At 43.3% G+C, this 22,565-nt stretch overlaps 1 protein-coding gene across 1 annotated transcript; it reads left to right on the plus strand.

Moving 5' to 3' along the window:
- The first annotated feature begins 14,378 nt into the window (after nucleotides 1–14,378).
- Nucleotides 14,379–21,142, plus strand: LOC121536365 (granzyme B-like). Its single transcript, XM_041843634.2, has 6 exons — nucleotides 14,379–14,469; nucleotides 18,733–18,843; nucleotides 19,398–19,548; nucleotides 19,676–19,823; nucleotides 20,161–20,421; nucleotides 20,537–21,142. The coding sequence occupies exons 1-6, from the start codon at nucleotides 14,379–14,381 to the stop codon at nucleotides 20,696–20,698; spliced, it is 924 nt and encodes a 307-aa protein (XP_041699568.1). The 3' UTR covers nucleotides 20,699–21,142.
- The last annotated feature ends 1,423 nt before the right edge of the window (nucleotides 21,143–22,565 follow it).

The following is a 22,565-nucleotide window of genomic DNA, read 5'->3' on the forward strand; positions in this document are numbered from 1 at the left end:
CAAGAAGCAGTGCGTCTTGGCAGGGTCGTGTTTTGGAGGACGCATGGCTCTCGAACTTCACCTCTCCCAAATCAAATCAAATCAAATCAAATCAAATTTGATTGGTCACATGCGCCGAATACAACAGGTGCAGACATTACATTGAAATGCTTACTTACAGCCCTTAACCAACAGTGCATTTATTTTTTACAAAAAAAGTAAAAATAAAACAACAACAAAAAAAGTGTTGAGAAAAAAAAGTAAAATAACAGTAGGGAGGCTATATATACAGGGGGGTACCGTTGCAGAGTCAATGTGCGGGGGCACCGGCTAGTTGAGATAGTTGAGGTAATATGTACATGTGGGTAGAGTTAAAGTGACTATGCATAAATACTTAACAGAGTAGCAGCAGCGTAAAAAGGATGGGGTGGGGGGGCAGTGCAAATAGTCCGGGTAGCCATGATTAGCTGTTCAGGAGTCTTATGGCTTGGGGGTAGAAGCTGTTGAGAAGTCTTTTGGACCTAGACTTGGCACTCCGGTACCGCTTGCCGTGCGGTAGCAGAGAGAACAGTCTATGACTAGGGTGGCTGGAGTCTTTGACAATTTTGAGGGCCTTCCTCTGACACCACCTGGTATAGAGGTCCTGGATGGCAGGAAGCTTGGCCCCAGTGATGTACTGGGCCGTACGCACTACCCTCTGTAGTGCCTTGCGGTCGGAGGCCAAGCAGTTGCCATACCAGGCGGTGATGCAACCAGTCAGGATGCTCTCGATGGTGCAGCTGTAGAATTTTTTGAGGATCTGAGGACCCATGCCAAATCTTTTCAGTCTCCTGAGGGGGAATAGGCTTTGTCGTGCCCTCTTCACGACTATCTTGGTGTGTTTGGACCATGATAGTTCGTTGGTGATGTGGACACCAAGGAACTTGAAGCTCTCAACCTGTTCCACTACAGCCCCGTCGATGAGAATGGGGGCGTGCTCAGTCCTCTTTTTTTTCCTGTGGTCCACAATCATCTCCTTTGTCTTGGTCACGTTGAGGGAGAGGTTGTTGTCCTGGCACCACACGGCCAGGTCTCTGACCTCCTCCCTATAGGCTGTCTCATCGTTGTCGGTGATCAGGCCTACCACTGTTGTGTCGTCGGCAAACTTAATGATGGTGTTGGAGTCGTGCCTGGCCATGCAGTCATGGGTGAACAGAGAGTACAGGAGGGGACTGAGCACGCACCCCTGAGGGGTCCCCGTGTTGAGGATCAGTGTGGCAGATGTGTTGTTACCTACCCTTACCACCTGGGGGCGGCCCGTCAGGAAGTCCAGGATCCAGTTGCAGAGGGAGGTGTTTAGTCCCAGGATCCTTAGCTTAGTGATGAGCTTAGAGGGCACTATGGTGTTGAATGCTGAGCTGTAGTCAATGAATAGCATTCTCACGTAGGTGTTCCTCTTGTCCAGGTGGGAAAGGGCAGTGTGGAGTGCAATAGAGATTTCATCATCTGTGGATCTGTTGGGGCGGAATGCAAATTGGAGTGGGTCTAGCGTTTCTGGGATAATGCTGTTGATGTGAGCCATGACCAGCCTTTCAAAGCACTTCATGGCTACAGACGTCAGTGCTACGGGTCGGTAGTCATTTAGGCAGGTTATCTTAGAGTCCTTGGGCATGGGGACTATGGTGGTCTGCTTGAAACATGTTGGTATTACAGACTCAGTCAGGGACATGTTGAAAATGTCAGTGAAGACACTTGCCAGTTGGTCAGCACATGCTGACCAGTCTTGTCCCATCGGAGTTGCTGCGATGGGACAAGACTGTAACTACCAATTGGATATCACGTAATTGGGGAGAAAAAGGGGTAAAAAAATAAAATAAATGCCAGATAGAGAGAGAGAGAGAGAGAGAGAGAGAGAGAGAGAGAGAGAGAGAGAGAGAGAGAGAGAGAGAGAGAGAGAGAGAGAGAGAGAGAGAGAGAGAGAGAGAGAGAGAGAAACAAAGGGAAGTTGACTTGTTGAGTGAGATACTGCCCATATGTAGGCTGAAACCACAGAGCCCTGTTGTGTTCCTCTCAGTCACAGTGGGGGCTTTTGAAGTTGAAGCATTTCCTCTCTGTGAAACCTGTCATCTTTAGAGGAATCCTGACTGATAAATCTCAATGATCCTGACTGATAAACCTCAATGATCCTAACTGATAAACCTCAATGATCCTTACTGATAAACCTCAATTATCCTTACTGATAAACCTCAATGATCCTGACTGATAAACCTCAATTATCCTGACTGAAAAACCTGAATGATCCTTACTGATAAACCTCAATGATCCTGACTGATAAACCTCAATGATCCTGAATGATGAACCTCAATGATCCTGACTGATAAACATCAATGATCCTTACTGATAAACATCAATGATCCTTACTGATAAACCTCAATGATCCTGACTGATAAACCTCAATGATCCTGACTGATAAACCTCAATGATCCTGAATGATGAACCTCAATGATCCTGACTGATAAACCTCAATGATGTGGTCCTCTGTAGCTCAGCTGGTAGAGCACGGCGCTTGTAACGCCAATGTAGTGGGTTCGATCCCCGGGACCACCCATACACAAAAATTCATGCACGCATGACTGTAAGTCGCTTTGGATAAAAGCATCTGCTAAATGGCATATTATTATTATTATATTATAATGATCTTTACTGATAAACCTCAATGATCCTTACTGATAAACCTCAATGATCCTGACTGATAAAGCTCAATGATCCTGACTGATAAACCTCAATGATCCTGACTGATAAACCTCAATGATCCTGACTGATAAATCTCAATGATCCTGACTGATAAACCTCAATGATCCTGATTGATACACCTAAAAGTAAAGCAATCTCTTGAGGAAAAAAACAATGAGTTGTGATGTCACGAGAGGCTGTGTCCTGGAGGGACGTTACATCCCCCTGAGATGGCTGCAAACCCAGACAGCTATGGCTCCATCTGCTGGTATGGTCGGGAACTCCAACCCTCTATGGCCAATCTTCCCACGCAGCTGAAACCAATCAGGAGCTGATGAGCTGAAGGTTTGGGAAGGGAAGAGAGACAGTCTCCAAGCTGGGCTCTCTGGAGGACAAGAGTGCTGCACGTCCACTTCCATGAGGAATATAAGGATTTGGAGATACTTACCTTTGGGAATACTCACCTTTGGATATATGCACCTGTGGAAATACGTGTGGGACATTTGGAAGGACGTTTTGCTGGGTTGGCCACTAGCTGCAACGTGGAATACAGTAAGACTGGGGAAAAGTTATTTGAGCGAGTGAGAGTTATGATTTTGGATGTGGAAGAGACATCCCTGAACTGTTAACCCTTAAAGAGCCACAAGAGAACAGAATTGTGTTATACTTTCGTTAATTTCCCAAGACCTTTAATAAAATCCTTGTTTTGATTGAACCTGGTCTCCTTGCACTACTTGAGCAATCCCGCTGAAAGCTGTGTAGCCTCTCGTGACATCACAGATGGTGGAGAATACAGGCACGCTCAAGCGTTAATAGTGCATGTCAGAGGAGGATACCGAAGGTTTGATCACCCAGTTTTCCAAGTTGGCCGTAGGCTCCCCGCCGACTGAAATGGAGGACATATTGAAAGCCCTTGTTGCTGGCCAGCACGCCCAGATGCAAGCAAACGTGGCTCTCTTGGAGGAGCAAAAGAAAGCCAACCTTCTGAAGGCAGAGGAATTGCAGTTGCAGAGACAGAGGGTGGTCCAAAATACCCGCCCAATAAAGGCAAGTGACTTTATATCTAAGATGGGAGCTACCGATGACATTGAGGCATACCTGCATGCATTTGAGGCCACGGCCACTAGGGAAGCCTGGCCCAAGCAACAGTGGGTTGGTCTGTTAGCCCCCTTTCTAACCGGGGAAGCGCTGAATGCTGTCCGGGACCTGGGCCCTGACCAGGTTACTGACTATGATGCCCTGAAGTCTGAGATCCTCAGCAGATATGGACTCACAAAGTTTGGTATGGCCCAGCGCTTTCACAGCTGGACCTTCCAACCAGACCAACCTCCTCGGGCGCAGATGCATGAACTTGTCCGAATCGCAAGGAAATGGCTGGATCCGCAGAGGAATACAGCAGCGGCGGTGGTGGAGGCCGTTGTGGTGGATCGTTACCTACGCGCCCCTGCCTTATGAGGCAAAACGGTTCATCAGTCAACAGGCCTTGACCACGGCTGATCTGACCGTGGAAGCTGTGGAAAAGTACCAGGCCACAGCGGAGATGCTGAATGCTTCCCGAAAAGACCCCAGGAGTGCGGCCCCACCACAAATGGGAAGAACCCGTCCAAAGGACCCCAAGGTCTCGAACCCAGCCACGTCAGGACTTATCCCGGCTCCAGGGGGAGCCAGAAACCAGGCGGGTCCAAGAAGAGTACACCAGGAGGGGGAAACTCGACAGTGTTACCGGTGTGGGGAGATGGGACATATCTCCTGGCAGTGTGGGAAACCAGCCGATGAACCTATGCCCACTGCGGAGTCCTCCAGCTCAGCACCCACACACCGTTTTGCCTCGCTCTTGGGAGTCGTAGATGGCGGCCCAGATCGACCCCCCACCTGCCCGGTAACTGTGAATCACCATGATGTGGAGGCCTTACTGGATTCTGGTAGCCGGGCCACCCTGGTGCGTAAGGATTTGGTGGGCCCAACGTGTCTGACCCCGGGGAAAGTCCTCCCAGTTTCCTGTGTCCATGGGGACACCAGAGAATACCCCATTACTGAACTTACAATGACCAGCACACGGGGAACCATACACACGACGGCGGGGGGTGGTTGATTCCCTCCCCGTCCCTGTCCTAATTGGACGAGACTGCCCCGCCTTTACCCACTCTGGAGAGAGTCTCAGGAGAGGATAACCCGAGTACCTCGGAAACGGAGAGGCAAGACTCATCCTGGGAAGGCTCCGGTGCAATCCTCCGAGTTACTCACTCCCGCCCGGGCTCTGATAGGGATGGCAGGTGCCCAGACCGACACAGAGACGGAGCTACAGAATCTGGACAAAGAACTGTCTGGTCTGAAGGGGACCGCTGAGAGGTATCGTTTGTTAAAGCAACAGTTAGACATGAAGACAGAAGAGTTAGATATCCTCCAGGCTAAACTCCCAACAGAGCTCCTTCCCTAAGCAACAGGAGGAGCTGGAGAGGCTGCGCAGGACCATCGAGGAGTGTGAGGAGACCCTGCGCAGTAGTAAGGAGGTCCAGAAGAAGGCAGAGGAGAAGTACAAGGTGTTGGAGAACAAGATGAAGAATGCGGAGGCAGAGAGAGAGAAGGAACTGAAAGCTGCTCAACAGAAGCTAAACTCTGCTAAAACCAAGGCTGATGCGTTCAGTAAGAAACTCAAGGAGAGACAACAGGAGGCTGAGTCCCTGGTCCTAGAGTTGGAGGAGTTGAAGAGAGAGCAGTCTGGCAAGCACCACGGCAATGCGGACGCCCTCTCCCGGCGTGATGCCTTCTTCGCTGCCTTTACCCCGACGAGGACGTCGGTCCCGAGGAGGGGGATGTGTGATGTCACGAGAGGCTGTGTCCTGGAGGGACGTTACATCCCCCTGAGATGGCTGCAAACCCAGACAGCTATGGCTCCATCTGCTGGTATGGTCGGGAACTCCAACCCTCTATGGCCAATCTTCCCACGCAGCTGAAACCAATCAGGAGCTGATGAGCTGAAGGTTTGGGAAGGGAAGAGAGACAGTCTCCAAGCTGGGCTCTCTGGAGGACAAGAGTGCTGCACGTCCACTTCCATGAGGAATATAAGGATTTGGAGATACTTACCTTTGGGAATACTCACCTTTGGATATATGCACCTGTGGAAATACGTGTGGGACATTTGGAAGGACGTTTTGCTGGGTTGGCCACTAGCTGCAACGTGGAATACAGTAAGACTGGGGAAAAGTTATTTGAGCGAGTGAGAGTTATGATTTTGGATGTGGAAGAGACATCCCTGAACTGTTAACCCTTAAAGAGCCACAAGAGAACAGAATTGTGTTATACTTTCGTTAATTTCCCAAGACCTTTAATAAAATCCTTGTTTTGATTGAACCTGGTCTCCTTGCACTACTTGAGCAATCCCGCTGAAAGCTGTGTAGCCTCTCGTGACATCACAGAGTCTAGAAATGGTCTTCACGAACACATAAATATCAACCATTCTTACCGGTACATCCACGGAGCAGCCTACAGTCCATGATGGATTTCCCAACACTTGGTTCTGACACAGCAGATGGATGAGTGAGGACTTCCCAACACCTGTGTAACTTCTGATTTATAGTTCAAGCTGAAGTGAAGCTGGACCAGAATCTGGCTTCACATGAGCCTTTGAATGGCGATTCTCCTTTAAGCCCAGGAAGCAGCCATTCAACTTGCCATTCACCACCAGCTTTTCAAGTGTTATAATGTCAAAATACATTCGTTATTCACCAAATATGGAGTTTCGATGGTATATATACAGTGGGGAGAACAAGTATTTGATACACTGCCGATTTTGCAGGTTTTCCTACCAACAAAGCATGTAGAGGTCTGTAATTTTTATCATAGGTACACTTCAACTGTGAGAGACGGAATCTAAAACAAAAATCCAGAAAATCACATTGTATGATTTTTAAGTAATTCATTTGCATTTTATTGCATGACATAAGTATTTGATCACCTACCAACCAGTAAGAATTCCGGCTCTCACAGACCTGTTCGTTTTTCTTTAAGAAGCCCTCCTGTTCTCCACTCATTGCCTGTATTAACTGCACCTGTTTGAACTCGTTACCTGTATACAAGACACCTGTCCACACACTCAATCAAACAGACTCCAACCTCTCCACAATGGCCAAGACCAGAGAGCTGTGTAAGGACATCAGGGATAAAATTGTAGACCTGCACAAGGCTGGGATGGGCTACAGGACAATAGGCAAGCAGCTTGGTGAGAAGGCAACAACTGTTGGCGCAATTATTAGAAAATGGAAGAAGTTCAAGATGACGGTCAATCAACCTCGGTCTGGGGCTCCATGCAAGATCTCACCTCGTGGGGCATCAATGATCATAAGGAATGTGAGGGATCAGCCCAGAACTACACGGCAGGACCTGGTCAATGACCTGAAGAGAGCTGGGACCACAGTCTCAAAGAAAACCATTAATAACACACTACGCCGTCATGGATTAAAATCCTGCAGCGCACGCAAGGTCCCCCTGCTCAAGCCAGCGCATGTCCAGGCCCGTCTGAAGTTTGCCAATGACCATCTGGATGATCCAGAGGAGGAATGGGAGAAGGCCATGTGGTCTGATGAGACAAAAATAGAGCTTTTTGGTCTAAACTCCACTCGCCGTTTTTGGAGGAAGAAGAAGAATGAGTACAACCCCAAGAACACCATCCCAACCGTGAAGCATGGTGGTGGAAACATCATTCTTTGGGGATGCTTTTCTGCAAAGGGGACAGGACGACTGCACCGTATTGAGGGGAGGATGGATGGGGCTATGTATCGCGAGATCTTGGCCAACAACCTCCTTCCCTCAGTAAGAGCATTGAAGATGGGTCATGGCTGGGTCTTCCAGCATGACAACGACCCGAAACACACAGCCAGGGCAACTAAGGAGTGGCTCCGTAAGAAGCATCTCAAGGTCCTGGAGTGGCCTAGCCAGTCTCCAGATCTGAACCCAATAGAAAATCTTTGGAGTGCGCTGAAAGTCTGTATTGCCCAGCGACAGCCCCGAAACCTGAAGGATCTGGAGAAGGTCTGTATGGAGGAGTGGGCCAAAATCCCTGCTGCAGTGTGTGCAAACCTGGTCAAGACCTACAGGAAACGTATGATCTCAGTAATTGCAAACAAAGGTTTCTGTACCAAATATTAAGTTCTGCTTTTCTGATGTATCAAATACTTATGTCATGCAAATTAATTACTTAATAATCATACAATGTGATTTTCTGGATTTTTGTCTCTCACAGTTGAAGTGTACCTATGATAAAAATTACAGACCTCTACATGCTTTGTAAGTAGGAAAAACAGCAAAATCGTCGGTGTATCAAATACTTGTTCTCCCCACTGTATATAGAGATTCGAAAACTATCATCATTTACTGCTGTCACGGTAGTAAAATACTGTTGAAGTAATATGGCTACAGGTTCACCTGACTCACCTAAAGCCCATTCTGGTGGGAAGCTGCTATAGACCACCAAGTGCTAACAGCCAGTATCTGGATAACATGTGTGAAATGCTTGATAATGTATGTGATATCAACAGAGAGGTATACTTTCTGGGTGATTTAAATATTGACTGGCTTTCATCAAGCTGCCCACTCAAGAAAAAGCTTTAAACTGTAACTAGTGCCTGCAACCTGGTTCAGGTTATCAGTCAACCTACCAGGGTAGTTACAAACAGCACAGGAATGAAATCATCAACATGTATTGATCATATCTTTACTAATGCTGCAGAGATTTGTTTGAAAGCAGTATCCAAATCCATCGGATGTAGTGATCACAATATAGTAGCCATATCTAGGAAAACCAAAGTTCCAAAGGCTGGGCCTAATATAGTGTATAAGAGGTCATACAATACGTTTTGTAGTGATTCCTATGTTGTTGATGTAAATTAATATATGTTGGTCCATGGTGTCTAATGAAATGAGGAGCAAACAGACACCGCACTTGACACATTTATGAAATTGCTTATTCCAGTTACTAATAAGCATGCAACCATTAAGAAAATGACAGTAAATCTGTTAAATCCCCGTGGATTGAAGAGGAATTGAAAAATGGTATGGTTGAGAGGGATAACGCAAAAGAGATGGCAAATAAGTCTGGATGCACAACCGATTGGCAAACGTATTGCAAATTGAGAAATCATGTGACTAAACTAAACAAAAAGAAGAAGAAACTACACTATGAAACAAAGTTAAATGACATAAAGAATGATAGTAAAAAGCTTTGGAGCACCTTAAATGACATTTTGGGAAAAAGGCAAACTCAGCTCCATCATTCATTGAATCAGATGGCTCATTCATCCCAAAACCAACTGATATTGCCAACTACTTTAATAATTTTTTCATTGGCAAGATTAGCAAACTTAGGCATGACATGACAGCAACAATTGCTGACACTACACATCAAAGTATATCTGACCAAATTATGAAAGACAAGCATTGTAATTTTGAATTCCGTAAAGTGAGCGTGGAAGAGGTGAAAAAATTATTGTTGTCTATTAACAACTTGGATGGAAAATTACTGAGGATAATAACAGATGATATTGCCACTCCTATTTGCCATATTTTCAGTTTAAGCCAAATAGAAAGTGTGTGCCCCCAGGCTTGGAGAGAAGCAAAAGTCATTCCGCTACCTAAGAATAGTAAAGCCACCTTTACTGGCTCAAATAGCCGACCAATTAGCCTGTTACCAACCCTTAGTAAACTGTAGGAAAAAATGGTGTTTGACCAGATACAATGCTATTTTACTCTAAACAAATTGACAACAAACTTTCAGCACGCTTATAGAAAAGGACATTCAACAAGCACAGCACTTACACAAATGACTGATGATTGGCTGAGAGAAATGTATAATAAAAAGATTGTGGGGGCTGTTTTGTTAGACTTCAGTGCGGCTTTTGACATTATCAGATGACTCAACACTATACACGTCAGCTACTACAGCAACTGAAATAACTGCAACACTTAACAAAGAGTTGCAGTTAGTTTCGGAATGGGTGGCAAGGAATAAGTTAGTCCTGAATATTTCCAAAACTAAAAGCATTGTATTTGGGTCAAATCATTCACTAAACCCTAAACCTCAACTACATCTCGTAATGAATAATGTGGAAATTGAGCAAGTTGAGGAGACTAAACGGCTTGGAGTAACCCTGGATTGTAGACTGTCATGGTCAAAGCATATTGATTCAACAGTAGCTAAGATGAGGAGAAGTATGTCCATAATTAAGCGCTGCTCTGCCTTCCTAACAACACTATCAAAAAGGCAGGTCCTACAGGCCCTAGTTTTGTCGCACCTAGACTACTGTTCAGTAGTGTGGTCAGGTGCCACAAAGAGGGACTTGGGAAAATTGCAGTTGGCTCAGAACAGGGCAGCACGGCTGGCCCTTAAAAGTACACGGAGAGCTAACATTAATGACATGCATGTCAGTCTCTCCTGGCTCAGAGTGGAAGAGAGATTGACTTCATCACTGCTTGTTTTTGTAAGAGGTGTTGACAAGCTGAATGTACGAGCTGTCTGTTTAAACTACTATCACACAGCTTGGAAACCCATGCATACCCCACAAGACATGCCACCAGAGGTCTCTTCACAGTCCCCATGTCCAGAACAGACTATCGGAGGCGCACAGTACTACATAGAGCCATGACTACATGGAACTCTATTCCACATCAGGTAACTGATGCAAGCAGTAGAATCAGATTTTAAAAAACAAGTAAAAATACACCTTATGGAACAACAGGGACTGTGAAGAGACACACACAAGGGTATAGACACATGCATACGCACACATTGTGATATTGTTGTATGGTGGTATTAATCATTTTGAATTGTAGACAGGCAGTGGTGTAATAATGTCGTATGATGTACTGTTTTATATTTTGTTTTATATGTAATGTAAGTGCTTTAATATTTTTGGACCCCAGGAAGAGTAGCTGCTGCCAAGGCAGCAGCTAATGGGGATCCCTAATAAATACAAATTCGGTCGGTATGTACTTCCAAGGTCTAAATAAAAATTTACAAGCAACCCAAAGAAAGTATTGTCTGGAAATAATCTATGTATTGTTTTTGACCAAGTGCACATGCGCCAAATACACCTCTTCATGCGAACTTGGTCAAAAACAATAACATAACGGTAACTTTAAACCCCAATTTCAGCCTTTGCCCAACCCCTTAAAAATACAAAAATAAATGCATTCAGGTTAGAAGTTGTGGGTGGGTGGAATTGTTCATAAATATTCATTTTGGCGTGAACGTAGTCGTACCTGATCCCAACACTTTCTCACTAAAGCATACTCACCTGAAGTCCACTGGCACGCTCTTATAATAACATTATGTGCAGTAAAAATACAGCTCTATAAGACAGTTAGCTCATTTTTGTAAGGCACTGAGTTCCTGACATCTATTGCCACTTGTGGGGTAAGTTCGAAATCCCCATGGGGTGCAAAAAAAAAAAAGTGAAATGTAGGCTCACATTTACTTCGATATTGTGTTGTTAAGAAAAGTGCAATCATCACCTTGAAAATGAAGATTAGGGTGGAAAAGCTGTCATCAAGGCAAAGGGTGGCTATTTGAAGATCTCAAATATGAAATATATTTTGATTTGTTTAACACTTTATTTGGTTACTACATGATTCCATATGTGTTATTTCATAGTTTTGATATCTTCACTATTATTCTACAATGTAAAAAATAGTAAAAATAAAGAAAAACCCTTAAATGTTTAGATGTGTCCATACTTTTGACTGGTAGTGTATATATGTTTTTTGTTTGTTGAAAATAAAAATAGCTAAGAAAAGTAAAAGAAAATATTTTTTTTTTTTAAATGACGGGGCTCAATTTAACCCACATATTTACACAGTAGCCCTTTTTCCAATGGTCAAATTAACTCACAGATTTGTCTTGGGTACTATATAAAAACCTACAACCACTACCAGGTCGAACCCTCACAGGTATGCTTTCACTTTTCTGAATTAGAAGTGTGTGGGCACGGGATGAATATTGCAAATAAAGGGTTTGAAGAACATACGATATCTTCCCAATGTGGGATTAGACCTCCCAGCCATTGAACTATGAGCCAATTATCTTAGTGGACTGCATCACCAATCAGTCAGGGGAAAACTATGAGTAACATGACCACCATTGTCATCTATTTCTTGTGACAATGGATGTAGCTACGTACAAATATAAAGCTATAATCCTCACAGCCTACATGTTTTTTTTTTTCTTCATAAAAGCACATAGATCAGCAAATACTTTGAATTTGGTCATATGCGGAAATGTCTCACTGCCTTATGAATTTTATGTAACGTCAGTAGTCTTGTTAAGGAAGCATCATGCAAAATATATTGGCACACTCCACTTACCAAGACCATTGCCAAATAATGTCACCTGCTTTTATAGTAAACCTTGAGGTGGTATCACCCAGCACATCTAGCAGGGAGTGTATTTTATACCAAATTTTATACCAAAAAAAAAAATGTAGAGGCACCTTCTGCCTCTATATCACGATTTCAATGGTAGAGTTGAACTGCTAGGGGCAAAAAGAGCTCGATTTACAAAAAAAAATATATATATATATATCACTTTTGCAACAAACCATCAAAATGAAGACCAGATTTGACGTTTTTCACTATAACTAACTTTAAGATTCTTTCCAGACCTTTCCAGACCTTTCCATGCCTTTCCAGACCTTTCCAGACCTTTCCAGGCCTTTCCAGACCTTTCCAGGCCTTTCCAGACATGGCCTTTTTCGGTAGCATGTAACTTTTTATTTAAACCTTTTTTTGAAGTACGTACAGGCCGTGACAAAAGTTGCGCATCAAAACTCCATATTGGGTGAGTAACGAACGTATTTTACATTATAACGCTTGAAAAGCTGGTGGTGAATGGCAAGTTGAATTGCTGCATCCTGGGGTTAAAGGAGAATCACCATTCAACGTCTCCTTTAACGCCAGATTTTGGTTCAAAGTGAAGCAAACAGCAGGTATTGGCTTTAAAATAAGAGATTAGAAAATAAAACATTCCACTTTTAGATGGGTGTCTGGCTAGCTAGATAGCTATCTGTCTAATTTAGCTTAGCTAGCTTCTAGCTACCATGGATAGCCAGAACAGGGCATTCATGTTTTAGATAAACATTACTTTCGACCAACTCAAAAGACACAACCTGTACATTTACCAAAACCAGGGCACTTTAGCCAGACATAAATTAATTGGATAACAACCTGAATCTCCCAAAACTTCCACTTTCACTCTGTCAGGAGTCAGGAGGCGCCATTTTAGTCATGGAAATAAACAATAAAGGTCCCGCCCCCAAAAAAGTACATCTCTTCTTCTTCTTCTTCTTCTTCTTCTTCTTCTTCTTCTTCTTCTTCTTCTTCTTCTTCTTCTTCTTCTTCTTCTTCTTCTTCTTCTTCTTCTTCTTCTTCTTCTTCTTCTCATTCTTCTTCTTCTTCTTCTTCTTCTTCTTCTTCTTCTGTGAATTTTATATGGCAACCAACTTTAAGGTGCATTACCGCAACCAACTGGACTGGAGTGTGGATCAGAGACACTGGTCTAAATCCTACCCAATAATCTAATCTCCCTAAGGAAACAAAATAAATAATTAAATACTACATCCCCTGAAGATTTCCCCAGCAGTTCACTTAATCCTGGCTCTTCAACCTCATTACTCCTCAAATCTAATAACAATCGCTCCATTTCCCTCACATATTTCTGGCCCTGAAATAGAACATGTTCCACTGTCTCCAGCTCCTCCTGACAATGATCACACCTCCCAGTCGGATGTTTCCCCACCACTTTCAATGTACTATTGAGCCTCGTGTGTCCCAGTCTCAGCCTTGTGATTGCACTGTCCTCCCTTCTGTCTCGACCCGAGGACCTCCCTGCCCCCACCTTTTCCTGGATCTTATACAGGTGTCTTCCCTTACTCTCCCTGTTCCACAACTCTGGCCACTTATTTTTAATCACTTATTAATCCCTTGGCTTCTGCTTTACTGATTGACAATTCCATCTCATCATTAGGATGTTTAAGAGCCTGCTTGGCGATAACATCCACCTCCTCATCCCCCTCTACTCCCCACATGAGCTGGTGCCCAGAGGAACATCACAAATACCCCCATCTGTTTCACCCTATAGAAACACTGCAAAACCTCATACAATAGATCCTGTCTGTTCCGAGACATGTATTAATTTAAGCTCATCAGTGCTGCACAGGAGTCAGAGCAGATGACTACCCTGTCTGGCCACACCTCCTCCACCCACTGCAGCCAATAGTACGGTCAGCAACTCCATTGTGTAAACAGATAAATGATCCGTTGCTCTTTTCGTCACTCCCACCTTTAACTCAGGAACACTAAAAGCTGCTCCTGTCCTCCCTGTTTTAGGGTCCTTAGATCCATCTGTGAATATATCCAAGAAAGCATAATATTGTTTTCTTAAATGTTCACTTACAACTGAATCTACTCCTTCCTCAACATCTCTTACCCTCTCAAGCAACCCTAGATCTATCACTGGCTGAGGGGAGAACCCAAGATGGGATAGCAGGAAGAACCACGGAGAGGCTAAACTCCCTCCCAAAACAACCCCGTCTCTATAGCCATGCCGTTGCCTATCCACCCAAAGCTTGTATGTTCCCAGCACTCTAGGAGCACCTGTTTTGTAGGATGTGTAACCCTATGTCCTTGTAGATTTACCCAATATGTCACGGCTAGCTGTTGACCTCTTCAACGACATCTCTCCCAACTCTACCTGCATCGCTGCCACCGGGGAGGTCCTGAGCACTCCACAACGTATTCTTAGGGCTTGGGCCTGGATAACATCTAGCTTTTATAAAGATGTCTGAGCTGCTGATCCATATCCTATACATCCATAATCCATTGATTAATTTAACAGCGCTATATATATCATGTTCTGTTCTTTGATTGGTTTAAGAGAACTGTTTCATACCAGGACAACCGTCTTCTTCTTAGGGATTGGGTTGGCAGATAGCATCCAATTTAAAAGGTGCATACACCGCCACCTACTGTAATAAATTGTGAGGTCACGGCCTACTGTACCTACATTAAAATATCTTAATTATTCCTGTTCCTAAAAGGAAAAGCTTGCACTACCAACTAACCCTACACCTATATACCACTTTTTCATTCAACAAAAATCACCATCCAACTAACTCTTCTGCTGTAAAATATCGTACTTCTCTTCAGCTGCCACCTACACTCATTAAAAATCCACTACCCCATTCCACTACTTTGACCCTATCTGCTCCTGCACCATGCCAATGGCCTGAGAGGACGGGACACCGCCCCTCAACACACCCTGTAACTCTTCTGAAGTCAAATCTCGTATACCCAAATACTTCTCTGCAGCTGCCACCACAACATCTATTCTCTGTGATTTACATTGATAACCATTGCATGAACTCTAAGAAGCAAACCTTACTGAGTACGGTTACATGCACACAATAATGCGATTATTGTGGATAATCAAATTAATAAAATAGTTTGATGAAAATGTTTACACGCTTTACAACAATAAAGATTTCCCTAATAATAATCCCGTTTACATGGACACATCTGAAATCAGGTTACCTGATGGCACTCTGATAAATGCAGAAAATCGCCAAATCAAAAATAAACATTCTACCACAGCAACCATGTTATTTTTTTAGTAAACATATTTGATTCTGTGAGTTCGGACATATAATGTTTGCTTGTGAAAACTACTTCTAAGACGCATACATTCAGTTGTTTCCGAAGTCACTTCACTCGCGCTAAAGAGGGAGGCTCGCTGGGCTGGTGCTGATCAAATACACAGCTGGAACACTGATTAAGGTGTTTACATGTCATAATACTTTGAAAGATTGCTCAGAAAACCAGGTGTTTTATGCTTACTTCGATTCTGACCTTAAGATAAGCACAGTAAGGTGTTTAAATCACTATTGCATAACCTGCCTACTGCCATAATCAGTTTAATATTGAATTATTACTGTTCATGTAAACATACTCACTGAAGCATAACTCACTCATTGCCCTATCCCTCTGTGGTGGCACAAATCTACTATGCACTGCAACGGACAACATTTACCACAACGCTTAAAAATGTGAAAGTCAATCGAAGAAGTGTGCCGTTCATTGGCTGTTGAAGTAAAGCATGACATGTCAGCCAATCGGAATAGAGAAAGTGATTCAGTTTTTCCTGGCTTTCTTTTCCGGAGTTTCCTAAAAAAAAAAATTTTGAGAAAAGTACGAAGCAGATCATCCACACGCTTTCAAGTTGTTACAAGAGAGCAAATGTAATTGAGTGAGTGTTGGATTCTCTGTAGTTCATACATGTGTTGTAGTTAAAGCTAGCTAGCAAGCTACCGGCTAATTTATTTTCACAAAGATCAACTTTGCTGAGGTAACCCATGAGGTAGCTAACTCAGTAGCTGTAAGCTTAACTAGCTAGCAGTTAGTTGTTAGCTATCCAGTTTGACTCCTATTTTTTCTGTTTCCATTCACGAGTATTAGCTAACGTTATCGTTTGCTACATAACGTTGGCTAACCACACAGGTTCTGCATCAGTCGGTTCATCTCTCATTCGGATATGTTTGACTGTATGCCTATGACTTATCGTAGCCGGCTGCGACCGGGAGACCCATGGGGCGGTGCACAATTGGCCCAGCGTCGTCCAGGGTAGGGGAGGGAATGGCCGGCAGGGATGTAGCTCAGTTGGTAGAGAATGGTGTTTGCAACGCCAGGGTTGTGGGTTCGATTCCCACGGGGGGCCAGTATAAAAAAATAAAAAAATAATGTATGCACTCATTAACTGTAAGTCGCTCTGGATAAGAGCGTCTGCTAAATGACTAAAATGTAAATGTTATAGCTAGCTAGCCACGTTGGCTGAACACATGTTCCTGCTTTTGACAACAGTTGCTTTATATCAACATACAGTTGTTGTGAAGTGTTTCACCATGAGTCCCACTGACGGATAGTGACGTCAACGTTTCTATACCATATTTTATGAACAGATTTTTTTGTAGCAGATCCCACCACAAGTGACGACCCGTCATTCAGGGCATGTTCTGCATGCTATTTTGGCATTAATACGTGTCACATATCAGTTTGCAAACAATGTAAAAATAAAGCCGCATACAAACATGGTCTCTTTTTTGCTTTCTTGAGTAAAGCAGCTCCAAAATGCAGGTTTTTTAAAGCCTAGCTCAGTGCTTTCTGTGGTGGAGGGGCAGCCAGCTCAGTGCTTTCTGTGGTGGAGGGGCAGCCAGCGGAAAATACAGCGCGTAGGGGTTGGTAATCTTCTCTATTTGCGCTGTGATTGGCTCAGTGTTCTGTCACTCATGGGGACACTACGTCACCGCAGAATCTACATGGAGAGCTAGAAAGATCAAGCCCCCTTGGGTGCTGCCATTGATTTACATTAGAAGTGCCCATCCAAGAAGGCTCAAGGTCATTGGCCACAGATAAAATTACATCAAATCACGTTATATCTACCGTAGCTTTGATTGGACTGATCATGTCAACATCATACTTTCAACATCTTAGCTAGCAAAGATAGACAAGCAGTCATCATCACGAATCAAAACGACAATCTACGGACAAATCCTTTTCAATCGTTGTCATGTGAAGAGAAATAATAACCATATTTGTTGAAGCAAGTCAGCCATATATCAGCTATGTTTTTTTTTTTTAAGGCAGTAAATGAGGCTGAATGAACTGTTTCGCTGCCAGACAAGGCTCCGCTGATAGCCAGGTGTAGCGGTGGTAAGGATTCATTCCATGGTGCTGATAAGAAAGCTGTTGGGACAGCTTTATGTAGGCCCTATCAGTTTGTGGGCACCGTTTGTCACCGTTATAGTACAATTAATGTATTGTTTAGTGACTGGTCTCGGGTACTACAACACTGCTGTTGACATACTGTAATGTCCTATACTGTACTATATTCTACTGTACTCTTCTGTAATGTTAACCTACTGCACTGTTGATCTACTCCTCAGCAGAGAATGGGGTTACATGTGGACCACCTCCACTACAAATACTGGTTAAACTGGGAACAAGGACCCCTACAGAAAGGGTTTGAAACTATATGGAGCAGGTTATACTTTAACTGGGACTTGACTTGGACAGTGAAACCTCCTCTGGCCTAAGGGAGCAGCTGCATCTATTCCCCTGGGGCAGTTATGATAATATACGTTTATTTGGCTGGAGTGTCGACTTACACTGAGTATACCAAACATTAGGAACACCTTCATTATATTAAGTTGCACTCCCTCCCGTCCACCCCCCACCACCTTTTTGCCCTCAGAACAGCCTCAATTTCTCGGGGTATGGACTCTACAAGGGGTCAAGCGCATTCCACTGGGATGCTGGCCCATGTTGTCTCCAATGCTTCCCACAGTTGTGTCATGTTGGCTGGATGTCTTTTGGGTCGTGGACCATTCTTGACACGCACCAGAAACTGTTGAGCGTGAAAAACCCAGCAGTGTTGCAGTTCTTGACACAAACTGGTGCGCCTGGCACCTACTACCATACCCCGTTCAAAGGCACTTAAATCTTTTGTCTTGCCCATTCACCCTCTGAATGGCACACACACACAATCCATGTCTCAATTGTCTCAAGGCTTAAAAATCCTTATTTAACCTGTCTCCTCCCCTTCATCTACACTGATTGAAGTTAATTTAACAAGTGACATCAACAAGGGATCATAGCATTCACCTGGATTCACCAATACCCCGTTCAAAGGTACTTAAATATTTTGTCTTGCCCATTCAGTTTAGGACATGAATGGAAATAACAAGAGGATATCTGAGCAGATATTCAGATGGTGACAGGTTAGGGACATGAATTACATTCAAAAGAGACATTCAGATGGTGTACTTAATTTAAAAAGGTGCTTTTTGGTATGAATCATCTGAGACCACTTACAACCAACTTAAAATGTGTGATATTTCCACCTCACCTCAACTCAGCTTTCACTTTCAGTATGAATAAACTGCTAGACCACCAGCCCCCTCTTGCTGTGTGTGTGGGGTTATGGGGGCGGGGGGGGTTGTAAAGGTGGTTTATATAGAGAGGAGAAGCCTGCAGTCTCTCAACATCTAGATCTCTGCCAGTCCACCACCATGTACCTGCACCTCCTCATCCTCCTCCAACTCCTTTCCTCTGCTGGTGAGTTAATCTAATCTGTACATTATTATCTACAAAGAACCAGCTAGTAAAGAAGGTATAGCTGATTATTCTCTACAAAGAACCAGCTAGTAAAGAAGGTATAGCTGATTATTATCTACAAAGAACCAACTAGTAAAGAAGGTACAGCTGATTATTATCTACAAAGAACCAGCTAGTAAAGAAGGCACAGCGGATTATTATCTACAAAGAACCAGCTAGTAAAGAAGGTATAGCTGATTATTATCTACAAAGAACCAGCTAGTAAAGAAGGTATAGCTGATTATTCTCTACAAAGAACCAGCTAGTAAAGAAGGTATAGCTGATTATTCTCTACAAAGAACCAGCTAGTAAAGAAGGTATAGCTGGTTATTCAACACAATGTGCAATTATTGCCTTTTTATTTGGTCCTTAGTTTGCTTAACAATATGAGAGAGAACAGATGATAAGACAGACTTATAAGTGAAATAATTTCATATCAATTACTGCTTATTATCAGCTATGTGTCCTGACCTACAAGTGTTCCAGTAAACATCCTTATTTCTCCTCCATCCAAGGGGCCTCTGAGAGTGGTATTGTGGGGGGTAAGGAAGCTAAGCCTCACTCCAGGCCCTATATGGTCTCTCTGCAGCACAGAGGACGCCATGTTTGTGGAGGAATGCTCATCCAGAAGGACTTTGTCCTGACTTCAGCACACTGCTTAAGAGAGTGAGTCAACAATGAATATTAATGCATTTTGTTGCATCATGTTACATGTCTCTTGAGGGGCATCTTTGAGTAATAACTAAATGTTGACCGACTTGTTGTTTAACGTGACTCTTTGATTTGTTTTTAGTGTATTTCCTTTAACGGTGGTCCTTGGCGCTCACAACCTAACCAAAGAAGAGAAGAAGAGTCGGCAAGAGATTCAAGTGTCACTGTACCATCGCCACCCCTTACATCAGAATATAACTCAGTACAGTTACGACATCATGCTACTGAAGGTATGTCTCAGACATATTTCATTTCTCTTTTCTTTGTCAAGTGAGTCACTATTGGCTCTTTGTCAAGTGAAGCTTCTTGATATGATATTTAAATGTAACTTACCCTCACTCCATCCACAACTACTACCTGTTTTTAAGTGGTTCTCTGTAGCTCAGCTGGTAGAGCACGGCGCTTGTAACGCCAGGGTAGTGGGTTTGATCCCCGGGACCACCCATACACAAAATAAAATTATGCACGCATGACTGTAAGTCGCTTTGGATAAAAGCATCTGCTAAATGGCATATTATTATTGTTATTTATTATTTATCTAATTCATAGATTGTTTTTATTTTACAGTTACAGACCAACGCTGTTCTGAACGAGTATGTGAAGGTCATTGGACTCCCCAATAAGGTTAAACATATCCCAGCCAGAACCACGTGCTCTGTCGCTGGCTGGGGAAAGACTGAACCAGATAAAACATCTCGTGCTGCGAACGTTTTGATGGAAGTTGAAGTCACGATGCAGTTCAACTTTGAATGCCTAAATAAGTTGAGGGAATACTTTATAAGTAGCCAAATGATATGCACTGATGATGGACAGAAAGGCTTTTGTCAGGTAAATAATGTACATTTTGAATCAAATAATTTGACAAGTAGTGGTGTTAGTTCTCCATTTCCTGTTCCAGCAGTATGTACGTACTAATGTTGTTTTTATGTGCTTTTCTTGCCAGGGAGATTCAGGTGGACCTGTTATTTGCAAGAACAAGAACGTGGCACAGGGTATTGTTGCTTTTTTTGGTAATTCACTGAAATGTGATGATCGTAAGTTACCCCGTGTGTACATGAACATTTCCTTCTTCACGTCCTGGATTGAACAGGTGATTAAGGGATAGCTTTAAAAAAAATAAACGTCAAGCATGCATAAGTAGATATATCATAAATGCATAACATGCTGTGTACGAATATACAGCTAACTGCCAAAACAGTTGAAACACTTGAGTAAATGAGGGATACAAATTAAGACACGTTATGTTGGTGATTCCTTTATTTTGGCAGTTACCTGTACATGTCTGCTTAATGATGCACATTGCATATTGTATGTTTCATAGAATAGGAATCAAAGAAAATGTCTCTAATCAGATTTTATTTTCTTTCAATTTTAAAACAGTTATTCAGATTGGTGTAGCTGTACAGTACTGGCATGTCCCACATTCTCTGGTTCTGTTGATAAATTACTGTTTTTACTACAATTAAATTAACGTTTTTCTAAAGCCAAATCTCTGTGGATTTGAACCAGGATCTCTAGTGGCACAGCTATACTTCATTAGTGCCTTAGACCACTGCGCCACTCGGGAGACCATGACATGTTGAATGCACCGAGCTGTCTGTTTGAACTACTTGCATACAGCTCGGACACCCATGCATACCCCACAATATACCAGTGGTCTCTTCACAGTCCCCAAGTCCTGAACAGACTATGGGAGGCGCACAGTACTACATAGAGCCATGACTACATGGAACTCTATTCCACATCAAGTAACTCATGCCAGCAGTAAAATACAATTTAAAAAACAGATACATACAGTGGGGAAAAAAAGTATTTAGTCAGCAACCAATTGTGCAAGTTCTCCCACTTAAAAAGATGAGAGAGGCCTGTAATTTTCATCATAGGTACACGTCAACTATGACAGACAAAATGAGGAAAAAAAATCCAGAAATTCACATTGTAGGATTTTTTATGAATTTATTTGCAAATTATGGTGGAAAATAAGTATTTGGTCAATAACCAAAGTTTCTCAATACTTTGTTATATACCCTTTGTTGGCAATGACACAGGTCAAACGTTTTCTGTAAGTCTTCACAAGGTTTTCAAACACTGTTTCTGGTATTTTGGCCCATTCCTCCATGCAGATCTCCTCTAGAGCAGTGATGTTTTGGGGCTGTCGCTGGGCAACACAGACTTTCAACTCCCTCCAAAGATTTTCTATGGCATTGAGATCTGGAGACTGGCTAAGCCACTCCAGGACCTTGAAATGCTTCTTACGAAGCCACTCCTTCGTTGCCTGGGCGGTGTGTTTGGGATCATTGTCATGCTGAAAGACCCAACCACGTTTCATCTTCAATGCCCTTGCTGATGGAAGGAGGTTTTCACTCAAAATCTCACGATACATGGCCCCATTCATTCTTTCCTTTACACGGATCAGTCGTCCTGGTCCCTTTGCAGAAAAACAGCCCCAAAGCATGATGTTTCCACCCCCATGCTTCACAGTAGGTATGGTGTTCTTTGGATGCAACTCGGCCTTCTTTGTCCTCCAAACACGACGAGTTGAGTTTTTACCAAAAAGTTATCTTTTGGTTTCATCTGACCATATGACATTCTCCCAATCCTCTTCTGGATCATCCAAATGCACTCTAGCAAACTTCAGACGGGGCCTGGACATGTACTGGCTTAAGCAGGGGGACACGTCTTGCACTGCAGGATTTGAGTCCCTGGCGGCGTAGTGTGTTACTGATGGTAGGCTTTGTTACTTTGGTCCCAGCTCTCTGCAGGTCATTCACTAGGTCCCCCCGTGTGGTTCTGGGATTTTTGCTCACTGTTCTTGTGATCATTTTGACCCCACGGGGTGAGATCTTGCGTGGAGCCCCAGATCGAGGGAGATTATCAGTGGTCTTGTATGTCTTCCATTTCCTAATAATTGCTCCCACAGTTGATTTCTTCAAACCAAGCTGCTTACCTATTGCAGATTCAGTCTTACCCAG

The sequence above is a fragment of the Coregonus clupeaformis genome, chromosome 23 (genome assembly GCF_020615455.1).
Source record: "Coregonus clupeaformis isolate EN_2021a chromosome 23, ASM2061545v1, whole genome shotgun sequence".
Taxonomy (NCBI): domain Eukaryota; kingdom Metazoa; phylum Chordata; class Actinopteri; order Salmoniformes; family Salmonidae; genus Coregonus; species Coregonus clupeaformis.

Excerpts from the sequence above, each read along its gene's own strand:
- LOC121536365 (XM_041843634.2), top strand. The coding sequence starts at position 14,379 with ATGTCACGGCTAGCTGTTGACCTCTTCAACGACATCTCTCCCAACTCT. Across the intron at positions 14,470-18,732 it reads GGTCCTGAGCACTCCACAAC|GTGGTTTATATAGAGAGGAG; the intron begins GTATTCTTAGGG and ends GGGGTTGTAAAG. Across the intron at positions 20,422-20,536 it reads GACAGAAAGGCTTTTGTCAG|GGAGATTCAGGTGGACCTGT; the intron begins GTAAATAATGTA and ends TTTTCTTGCCAG.